Here is a 12543-nt window from a genome sequence, read left to right on the forward strand (position 1 = left end):
CACCTAGCCTACATTTATTTGATCCAAGTTCAGCAAAAACTGTACAATTTGGAATATTTTTACTATTTATGATACCTATTCTATTCGAATATATTTACAATGTAATTTATTCCTGTGATTTCAAAGCTACATTTTTAGCTTCATTACTCCAGTCGGAAATAGAATTTTGTAACATTATGTCTTTATCATCGCTTTTAAGCAATTTAAAGCATCCTTGCTAAATAAAAGTATTAATTTCTAAAAATTAATAAAAACAATTATACTGACTCCTTTTTAGTGGTATTATGTTACAAAAGCTTAACTTAAAACTTATTTCAGATAAATGCTGATCTTTGTATCTTTCTATTCATCAAAGAATCCTGAAAAATCAACGTATTAGAATGACTTCTGAAGGATCATGTGACGCTGAAGACTAGAGTTCAGTTCTGAGCGGAAAATAAGTAAGGGGACTGATATTTTCTCAAATTTGTGAGTTTATCCCCCAGTTTCACAGACAGGGCTTAAGCCTAGTCTTAGACTAAAATGTAAGTCTGAGCTGTTTCAACTGAAATAAACTTGCACTGACTGATCTTAAAAAAAAAAATATATATATATATATATATATATATATATGTATATATATATATATTTTTTAAGATGCACACCAGTAATGTTTTTTTCTAAGCATGTTTATAAAAATTACTTAAATGTCCTAATTGATCTATGGCCTAATCCTGGCTTAGTCTAAGCCCTGTCTGTGAAACCGGGCCTATATCTCACAGTTCTGGCTTAATAACTCATAATTTTGTGTTCTAAAGTCAGAATCCACAATTCTGAGGGGAAAAAAGCCAGATTTGTGAGATATAAACTTGCAATTTTTTTACTTTTTTTTTTTTTTTTTTTTTGACTTTATAACTCACAATTGTAAGTTTGTATCACAATTCTGAGAAAAAAAGATCAGAATCAAAAAGATCAAAAAAGTCAGAATTCTGAGATTGTAATTACCTTTTTTAGTTTTTATTCAGTAGCAGAAATTGGCTTCCATAAAATGCCCACAAGGAATTCAGTGGTTCATTGAGTGAATCAGATTGCGTTTCATTCATTCACAAAGTGGACACTGTTCATAGATGACACTGTCACAGTATTTCAGTACAATGTTTGAACAAATATTATAGATATTCAAAAAAACATAGAGATAGAATAGAAACATGCATCACAAAACCATTCAACCTATTTTTCAGGGTTTGAATCAGGACAGAGTAGAGTAATCATGGATGTTATTAGGTATTTATGTTTAACGCAAGATCCGATTATTGGACCAGATCAGGTTTGTTTTCATCCGCTAATGAAGTCAGTCACAGTAATCAGACTTCTCTAACACTACTTATACTGAGCTGAATAGCACCTCACGTGTTTTTGCCACAAGCAATTTGCCATTTCTCGCTGAAGCTTGTGTATACATTCTGCTCCATTCTTACCAACCCCTTCCCCCAATCTTCCCTCCTCATCCAATTTGAACGTAAATCCATTACATTGATTCACGCTGGACTCAGGGCAGCCCTGTTATTCCTCATTTCTCTCTAGCTGAATTGCCCTATTTTTCACCCTCCAACTCACTGTGCTTGAGTCAACACGTTAAGTGACAACCCCCCCTTTCCTCTCACTACATATCTCTCCCTCTTCCTCTGTGTCTCTCTCTGTCTCTGTGCTTTTCTACCATCACTCTGTTCCTCCTTTATGAACTGTGCTCTTTGACTGAGTGGCAGGATTGGAGAGGAGCCCAATTCATGAGTAAGTGTCCCGCATTCGATACATTACAGACGGTTTGTCTCTTCACCTCCTCACTTTGGTTGTAGCATATGTGATCCCTGCTGCTCGTTTTAAAAATAAACTTAAAGAGGTTTTAATACTAGCCAATTAGGTATTAGCAGTACATGCACTACCAGAACAGTAATTTTTTTTTTTTTTTTTAAGAAATCTCTTCTTCTCACCAAGCCTGCATTTATTTGATCCGAAGTACAGCAAAAACAGTAACATTTTGAAATAGTTTTACATGATTCTTCAGAAGTCACATGATTCTTCAGAAATCATATGTGACCCTGGACCACAAAACCAGTCTTAAGTCGCTGGGGTACATTTGTAGCAATAGCCAAAATTACATTGTATGGGTCAAAATTATTGATTTTTCTTTTATGCCAAAAATCATTAGGAAATTAAGTAAAGATCATGTTCCATGAAGATTTTTTGTAAAATTCCTACTATAAATATTTTAAAATGTAATTTTTGATTAGTAATATGCATTGTTAAGAACTTAATTTGGACAACTTTAAAGGTGATTTTCTCAGTATTTAGATTTTTTTGCACCCTTAGATTCCAGATTTTCAAATAGTTGTATCTCGGCCAAATATTGTCCTATCCTAACAAACCATACATCAATAGAAAGCTTATTTATTGAGCTTTCATGTGCTGTATACATCTCAGTTTTGTAAAATGTAACCTTAGTCACAGTTAAACTAAGTCACATATTACACTGATTTCTGAAGAATCATGTCACTGGAGTAATGATGCAAAAAATTCAGCTTTGAAATCACAAATAAATTACATTTGAAAATATATTCAAATAAAAAAGCAGATATTATAAATAGTAAAAAAAAAAAAAAAATGTTTTTGCTGTACTTTGGATCAAATGAATGCAGGCTTGGTAAGCAGAAGAGATTTCTTTAAAAAAACATTAAAAATCTTACTGTTCAAAACATTTTGACTGATAATGTAGGTTACCTGATGGCTATTTGTCTTTATTACTGGTTATGGATTCTTAAGAACTATTTTGAGTGTAAGTTTGATAATGAATCAATTTGTAAAGCAGTTAAAATGATTAATATCAAAATTCAAGTGGCTCAATCAAAGTAGTTTTTAAAGTTCATCAAGTTAATCACAAATGATTGTCAAAAAGTGTGATGTAATGCAGCTAACAAGAGCTGCCACACTGCATTAACTGACACAATATTATGTTTCTTTCATCTGTAAAACAAACAATAAATAAGATATTTGATGTTTTGGAGAATGTTCCATTTTGGTGAACATTGGCTTTTAATATATAGGCAAAAAAACTGATTTTTATCAATATAATTACTTTTTATTTTATTTCTATTTTAATAAACATTTTTGGTTGACCTTTCCATTTAAATAGTTACAAATAATTACATAGAAGAATAATTACTTAATGTGTCAGTGTTATTTTAGTATCAGATATACTGTATTATAGTTTTTTGTTATTTAATTTTATTTTTTATGTATTTTATTTTCACTTTAGTTTTAGTCAATGTTTTAGTCATTTTTGTTGTTAGTTTTTTTTAAATAATAATTATTCACTAAGTAACATAATGCACAAAGATTAATAAAACTAAAATAAAATAAAATTAAATAATTTGTTGTTATTTCAGTTAACAAATATTTTATTTCTGGTAACAGTTTTTTTTTTAGTTGCTATAATAACTCTGATGTGTCATAAATGTTCCTGTAAATTATTAGTATCTCTCAAGTGAAATTTGAGCCTGCAAAACTGTGACGGCTTAGAGAAACTGAAATGTATGACCTCCTACCTGGTTATATAAAAAAGGTTCTTCCAAGGCTGACATCAAGATGTGCCATGTGTCTTTGTTTTCCTATCTGGTGATGCAGACAGGATACAAAGTGAGCTTTGGGTTTTCCTACATTCAAAGTCAGAAAGACATTACACAGAACCTGTAGTCTTGCGTAGCCAAACCTTCAGACTGACGGCAGAATGTGTGGGCACCTTGTCCACTTTGAATGGCCAAGAGGCCATATGACACTTTGATTCACTTTGTGCCACATCATGTTTAGGGGCGTGGCAAATAAATCCAGCATTTAGTTGATCCCGATAAGTGCTCATTGTCACGATTGTAAACACAACGTCTGTCTTCTTCCGTGAGGGGGTTTGGCTTTACGGCATTTTTGTTCTCAGGCGGAATGTTAAAGAACGTGACACACAGGTCATCCGTTGACAACTTTGAAACTCCTGAAGTTTTTCCAATTTTGTGTGGCATATGCATCAGACATTCAGCTGGTTCACGGGTGTGACGTCTGAGGCTGAGACTTACAGAACCTGTCACTAAAAAAACATGTTGGTTTACGATTGACAAGAGAGTCGAATCTTTCACCTGTTACAGAGAATGGTTTGCTTAGTTGAATGCTCTCCTTATTTTTAAGGAATGACTGTAGTCACATCACTGTGATTGGCTGATGCCCACTCGCACACCTGCTGTCCCGCTCATTTCTAATCCATCCATGCCCTCCATCGTCTTCCTGATGTACAAACTGTTGATTAATCAAAATATTGTGGCTTTCAGACAACTATGGCATTTCCTGGAAATGTAGAAAAGATTTAACAGTTATGGCATAGAAGTGGTTATAAACCATTGAGAAGTCATTTTCAAAGGTGTTAGTGAGTTATAATTCTGGAAATCAGCTTCAAAGTCACTGTGAACTTGGCGCTTTCCACCCCAGTCACAAAATACCCTCACACGGAACCAAGCTCAGATATTAGTCATTTCTCTCCCTTTCACTTACGTTCTCTCTCTCACCCCTGCTGCCCCTTCCTTCCACTTAGCGGTATTACCTCTGGCCACAATGAATGACTGCGGGAACGGCCTTCTCTAATGGATCCAGCCATTCCATCACGGTTATTACAACAAACAAAATATTCATCGTCATCTCCGTTTCTATTGCACTGCAACTCGCCTTTGCAGCAAATCATATTCTGCCAGTAATGCATCATGACACAGGCTCCTTAATGCACTCTTTCTGCGTCAGTAGACTTGGCAGAAATGCTGAAGCGCTGGTACGGGGACTGGATTTTAATCTTGCGAGTGCTCTTTGTCAGAGTGCCACTGAAACTGGCCACAAACGCTAATTAGATTAAGGTGAGGGAGGAGGATTCTGGAGGTCTTCATGATAGTTGGGAGATGCGCAGTGTCTGGAAGTGGTTTTTCCATCAGGTTACGGTCACTTAAGCAAGTGGTTTGATTTGAGCGTCCTAAAAGTAATAAAACAGATACATGCAATTAAAAAACAATCAAGAAGGAAAATAGTGTGCTGTGTTTAATTAGAACCCTTCTAGCTAGTTATAATAAGATGTCCAATTTTATAATATAGTTGTTTATGATAGAACTGGAGAACTTTGTAGTTTTCTATATGGATATTATAAGCATTCGTAATAATTAGGTCCTACTTTGATGAGATTAAAGTCGTAGTATTTCAAGAATAAAGTCAAACTATTTTGAGAATGAAGTCGAAATATTTAGAGAATAAGATTGTAATTATGAGCATTATGTCGTAATATTTAGAGAATGAAGTCGAAATTACGAGAATAAATTCAAAATATTTCGACAATAAAGTCAAAATTATGAGAATAAAGTCAAAGTGTTTTGAATTAAGTCAAAATATTACGAGAATAAAGTCAAAATTACAAGAATAAAGTCAGTTTTTTGAGAATAAAGCCGAAATATTTTGACAAAGTCAATTATGAGAATAAAGTAGAAGTGTTTCGAGAATACAGTCGACGTGTTTCGAGAATAAAGTCGACGTGTTTCGACAATAAAGTCGAAGTGTTTCGAGAATAAAGTTCAAGTGTTTTGAGAATAAAGTCAAAATTACGAGAATAAATTCAAAATATTTCAACAATAAAGTCAAAATTATGAGAATAAAGTCAAAGTGTTTTGAATTAAGTCAAAATATTACGAGAATAAAGTCAAAATTACAAGAATAAAGTCAACGTTTTTTGAGAATAAAGTCGAAATATTTTGACAAAGTCAATTATGAGAATAAAGTCGACGTGTTTCGAGAATAAAGTCGACGTGTTTTGAGAATAAAGTCGACGTGTTTTGACAATAAAGTCAAAGTGTTTCGACAATAAAGTCGAAGTGTTTCGAGAATAAAGTCAAAATTACGAGAATAAATTCAAAATATTTCAACAATAAAGTCAAAATTAAAAAGTGTTTTGAAAATGAAGTCAAAATATTAGGAGAATAAAGTTGAAATTATGAGAATAAAGTCAAAGTATTTCGAGAATAAAGTCAAAATATTACGAGAATGAAGTCGAAATTATGAGAATTAAGTCAATATTACGACAATAATGTCAAAGTGTTTCAAGAATAAAATAGAAATAGTTTTGTAGCAATTACAAGATTAAAATTATAATACTTTGAGAGTATATTCTAGCCTATTGTGCATGCAAATGGCCTAGATTGGTAGCACCAAAGTCTCAGCTTTCAAAATCTGTTGATTTTATAGCGAAATACAAACAATATGTCTATTAGGGGTGGCACGGTTCACAAAACCCACGGTTCGTATCACGGTTTTAGGGTCACGGTTTTCGGTTCTGTACGGTTCTTGTTTTTATTTTTCATTTTAATCTTTAACACTCCAGAAATTTACTTTGGCATATGAAATGTAGCTTGATTATACACAATTTAGGATACATTATTAAAAAAAAAAGTTATATCATGTAATCATGCACAAACTGAATTGGACTTGACTTTAAGCACATTATTGAGACCATCTCTGAGGAAAGCTAGGGGAGATTTGATACAGCAAGAGAGAAGACATTGATGACATGCTTTTAATTTATTTGGCAAAAACAGGACAATGTGTATCTCCACAGGAATTTGTGTGCCTTTTTAGCACATAAAGATTGAACTGAAGAATTAACTTGCATGTCTACCAACACACTGGCATGATGTCCTTCTCAGATGAACTGACAAATTAAGATGAAATCATGAAATCCAAAATGTTCCCACACACCTGACCTGGCTAAGGGGCCGTTCACATGAAGCGTCTTTTCGTCAAGTTCGTTATTTCAAATGTAGACACGTGGTATGCGCGCTCGTAATGGAAGCGACGCGGTGCGACACGCTCGTTTTTTCCAGGCGCTTACGTGCCGCATCGGGATAAAAACATTTAAACTTTTCAAAATTCGGCAAGCTCACCGCAGACCATGTGACATGAACCAGCCAAACAGCTTCATCCTTTCCTTTAATAAAATTGAAAGCACAGCCAAGTTGGATGAACAGCGTATCATAGCTGGCGCATCCTCCAACTCCGGGCAGCCTTACTTATCTCTCCCACTTGCCATTTCTACACGTGACGTGACGTAACCTGCAGCACTCCACTTTTACTGTCTGTATGTCTACACACACCTCTTATTTCGCGCAAAAAGGACACTCACGGGGCTACATTGCGTTGAACCGTTGAACCGTGCGACGCACACACACACCGAACCGAGACAAGCGAACCGAACGGCTCGGTTGTTTTTCATGTACCGTGCCACCCTTAATGTCTATTACAATAATGTGTTTTTAACTGACAGAATTTGCTGAGCTGTGAGCTGTGTTATATCAAAAGCAAGAAATCACTACAAAAATGAATGGAAGACATTAAATATTATTTCCAATTATTTACTGTATTATACCGTGAATAAAACAGCTTGTGAATAGTCACTTATATACCTCAGAATAGACAACAGTATAATTTATGTTGCCGAGTTGGAGTCCACTTCAGCCTTTAGATGGTTTTATTGTTGTTTTTAAATAAATACACATGTGGAATGAAAGATTGTTTTTTTTGTGGGGTGGGTGGTGGAATTTTCACAAAGAAAACTATAATTTAATGAAACAAATGTCTTATTGTAATCAGAATGACAAGTGATTGACATAAATACAAAGATCTGTGCCGCTTCATTAAAGATTGTGAAAAACACATTTTTGCAAGACGCATTGTATGTATTTCGCTATAAAACTGACCAATTTTCAAAGCTGAGACTTTGTTTTATATTAAAAAAATACCAAAAGCACAAAGCTTATTGCTATTATTGGGTGGCTGGCGCACTTACAAATAGGCAATGAATGCAATGGAAGATGTGAAATATTATTTTCAAGCATACTTTTCCTGCGAGTATAACACATGGTATGATTTCTGCTAATAATTCCATGTATATTCAAATAAATGTATAATTACACTGTTCATCCTTAACCCACTCTAAAACCTACTTATACCACCAAACCTGTCCCTAACCTTACCCGTATCCCACCTCAATAGCAGCATAAGTGTTCTGTTATACAATTTGAACACAATAAGTACATTGTACTTGATGTAAGTACATACAGTAGTAGTTAGGACCACCTAATATAAAATTGGACAAGTAATGATAATTTGATGCATACTGTTTTATGAATTACCCACTCTCATGTGTTCTGTTTTATTTATTTGGTGTTCCTTTAGGCACAGAGCAATACAGCAAGTACTCTGGCTATGCAGAGAGCTTTAAATGGAAAGCCAATCACAAAGATGAGATCCCCAGGTAAGGACAATTATAGATTGCTCATGATAATAATGTTAGGAAACACCTCTTAAATGGGTTCCTACACTTTTTAAAATGTAGTTAACTGTCTATTAAAATCGAGCTACAAGGATACAAATATCAGAATTTGGACAATAAGGTAAACCTTTTCCCATGCTCAGAGACGAGTGGCAGCGGAGGTGCACCGAGATTGTGGCTGTGGATGCACTGAAATACAGGAATTACATGGAACAGTTTCAGCCTGAGAAAATGACCCGGGAGCTTAACAAGGTCAGCAAAGGCTTCAAGCAGATATTCTTCTGTCTTTCACACTGATGACATGAAATGGCAAATCCTTGACCTCTGTCAAGCCCTAATGGCCTTTGATTTCCTTAACCTTGCCAGTCTGTGTTGCTTAGAGGATTTAATGAGGCATGACATGAGTCGTTTGTATTCGGCTGTGATTAGCTTGTATTTGTTTCTCTATGATATAAGGATGTCTCCTGTTTTCAGGCATATTGCGGTTTCGTGCGACATACCGTGAACCCTGAGAACCTCTCCGCTGTTGCCACAGGGAACTGGGGATGTGGTGCATTTGGAGGCGACACGCGACTCAAAGGTACATGCAGGTCATGGAATGGAAAATAAAACCATCATCTGTTCCTTACAAAGTGAAGTTATACAATTCAGAAGATGGACAGTTCTGTCTCAATTTTCATGCACCAGTATTACAATTATGACTGTTATTGAGATTCTAGCTGTTAATTGTCATCATTTTATGGCCGATAACTCATTAGAATACTTCCAGAACACTTCCAGAATAAAAATTTCCTGATTTACTCACCCCCATGTCGCAAAGAACTGACGTTTTTTGAGGTAAACATTCCAGGATTTTTCTCCATGTAGTGGACTTCTGTGATGACCAACAGGTCGAAGGTCTAAATTGCAGTTTTAATGCAGCTCTACACGATTCCAGCAAAGGAATAAGGGTCTTGTCATTTTCTTAAAGCAATAAAAATGTACAGTGCCATACCCTTCATTTTTTCCACATTTTGTTATGTTGCTGCCTTGTGTTAAACTACTTTAAATTACTTTTTTCCCCACATCAATCTATACTCCCTACTCCATAATGGCAAAGCAAAAAATAGGTTTTTAACATTTGTGCAAATTTATTAAAAATAAAAAACTGAAAAGATCCCGGTGCATAAGTATTCATACCCTTTTCTGGGACACTCAAAATTTAGCTCAGGAGCATTCATATTGCTTCTAGATGTTACTACACTTCGAGTGGAGTTAAACTGTGGCAAATTCATTTGAATGAGTATGATTTAGAAAGGCACACACCTCTCAGAAAAGGTCTAACAGCTGAAAATACATATCAGAGCAAAAACCAAGTCCTGAGGTCAAGATAACTGCCTGTAGAGCTCAGTGACAGACTTGCGTTAAGGCAAAGATCTAGGGAAGAGTTCAGAAAAAAATCTGCTTCATTGAAGGATCACAGAAGCATGTAGCCTCCATTATCCATAATGGAAGACGATTGGAACAACTAGGACTCTAGAAAATGTCTGCCAGCCCCCATCCAAGCTGACAGAGCTTGAGAGGTGAAAAGGTGAGGCAAAGAATGGCAGATAATTGCCAAATGCAGATGTGCAAAGCCTGTCACATCATACCCAAAAAGACTTGAGGCTGTAAAGGTGCTTCAATTATGTACTGAGTTAAGTGTATGAATACTTATGCAATGTACTTATTTAAGTGTTTTATTTTTAATAAATTTGTCAAATTTGCACATCTGGTTTTTGCTTTGTCATAATTATGGTGTATGGAGTGTAAATTGATGTGGGGAAAAACTAATTTAAAGCAGTTTAACATAATGCTGCAACAAAACAAAATGTGAAAAAAATGAAGGGGTATGTATACTTTTGCAAGGCACTTTATATACTTTTTAACCACAAATACTTTTAATTGGAAAGGTCACATGTGACGTAGGCAGAAGTACTGACGTGCAAAGAAAGTCAAATGCCCTTTACAAAAAAAAAACAAAGCAACAATGTTGGATGATTTTGAAGTAAACTAAAGAACATATGTGAACTTTTCAACATGATTACATAATTTGTGAAGACGTGCATCGGAGAGCTAGTGCAAGACAAGCATCTGTGGTTAAAAAGTATATAAATGTACATTTTTCTAAGTAAATGGCTGATTGTTTTACTAGATAAGACCCTTATTCCTCAGCTGGGATCGTGTAGAGCCCTTCAAAGCTGCAATGAAACTGCAATTTGGACCTTCAAACCATAGAAATTCACTATATGCAGAAAAATCCTGTTTTCTTCAGAAAATGTAATTTTTTTTTTGACTAAAAAAAGAAAGGCTTGATCATCTAGGATGACATGGGGGTGCGCAAATTATCAGTAAATTTGAAAAGTGAACGTGAACTGACTAAATAAAACCCCAAATCGGCATTTTAAATGCTACAATTCAATGTAATAAGCACATCATTATAATTTGGAGTATGAGAAATGCTATATGTAATCATACATAGTCAGTTGAGCATATGTATCTCTATATTTTTTTCAATAATTTCTGGTTTTGTTGTGTTTTAGTAATCAGACAATACAGAGAAGCTCTCTCACTTTGCTTTTTGGCCCAAGACATGTTTTTCCACTTTCCTGTTATTGATCAGCTGACACACATTTATGTTTTCCATTAAAAGTGCAACTGATTTTCCAGCCTCATCCATAAATTCATGGCAAGCTTGTGCCAGCTGATCGTTTTCTGTTGTGAGGATGGAAACTGTTTCATGAGATGATTTCATCTTTGATAGTTCATCATCGTTGAACCATGAGCCATCTGTATGTGTTTGTATGTGTGGTTAGTTAATTTCTCCCAATGACTTGCCACATAGTATATTCATCTTGAGGCTGAGTTTTTGGACCAATCCGTTGATTTAGCGCTGGTTTGACTACAGATTACCCATTGTAATTGGCTGCTCTCATTTGAACAACGTTCATCCATCAGTGGGCTACATCTAACCTCTTTAAATATTTAAAATCTTTAGACTCAATTTGAAGCTGGGTGACTAAGATTGAGTCTCTTAATAGGGGTTGTTAGACATGGATTATTTACCTTTAAAAAAAAAATTGGATTTGTTAGTCATTTTCTTTATAGCTAGGAACATAGAACAAAACTAAAAAAATCCATTAGTGATGTATTACAGCACGTTTAGTCATTTGGGTTATGCAGCTATCAGTATTTACTTCTGGACCCTCAGAGAATATCAGCAATATATCATACATGGAGCATGCAGCAGTTGATTGGCCTTTCATTGTGCTAATGAGGGGTGGGAGGGGTAATCTATTTAGCATTTCTCTCCTTTGGTATTCCATATTCCATATGCATTAATGACAGGAATCCATGCATAAATGTATGCATGTCATTTCTTTTTAGGGATGCATGCTTTAAAGAGAAATGAATGTGAAATTTAAAAAGCTTCCTAAATGGTGTTTATGGCTGCAGGCCCGTTGAAACTTTTGCTCACTGTCAGCTGTGTCCATTTGTCCCTCCAGCTCTGCTGCAGTTGATGGCGGCTTCTGAGGCGGGGAGAGATGTGGCCTACTTCACCTTTGGAGATGAGGAACTCATGAGGGACGTGCATGACATGTACAAATTTCTTAAAGACAAGTGTGTCACTGTCGGTAAGGGGCCTGTTACATTTGCATTATTTTTAGGACAGAGCTGTTTCAGATTTCTGGCGCACATTTTAAAAATGGATGCTTGTACTGTTCTTACTGGAGGTGGGTTTTATATATATATATAGATAGATAGATAGATAGATAGATAGATAGATAGATAGAGATATAGATGTGACCCTGGACCACAAAACCAGTCTTAAGTCGCTGGGGTATATTTGTAGCAATAGCCAAAAATACAATGTATGGGTCAAAATTATTGATTTTTCTTTTATGTCAAAAATCATTAGGAAATTAAGTAAAGATCATGTTACATTAAGATTTTTTGTAAAATTCCTACTGTAAACCTATCAAAATGTAATTTTTGATTAGTAATATGCATTGTTAATAACCTAATTTGGACAACTTTAAAGGTGATTTTCTCAGTATTTTGATTTTTTTGCACCCTTAGATTCCAGATTTTCAAATAGATGTATCTCGGCCAAATATTGCCCTATCCTAACAGCTTATTTATTGAGCTTT

The 12543-nt window shown here is 35.0% G+C and overlaps 1 protein-coding gene across 1 annotated transcript in view; it reads left to right on the forward strand.

Annotated features, from left to right (window-relative positions):
* Positions 1-12543, forward strand: part of parga (poly (ADP-ribose) glycohydrolase a) — a 47877-nt gene that overhangs the window by 33144 nt on the left and 2190 nt on the right. The window contains 4 exon segments of the mRNA XM_073835000.1: positions 8278-8356; positions 8518-8626; positions 8849-8954; positions 11899-12027. Of these exon segments, the coding sequence (XP_073691101.1) occupies positions 8278-8356; positions 8518-8626; positions 8849-8954; positions 11899-12027 (423 nt within the window).

Source organism: Garra rufa, chromosome 2 (assembly GCF_049309525.1).
Source record: "Garra rufa chromosome 2, GarRuf1.0, whole genome shotgun sequence".
In the NCBI taxonomy this organism is placed as follows: domain Eukaryota; kingdom Metazoa; phylum Chordata; class Actinopteri; order Cypriniformes; family Cyprinidae; genus Garra; species Garra rufa.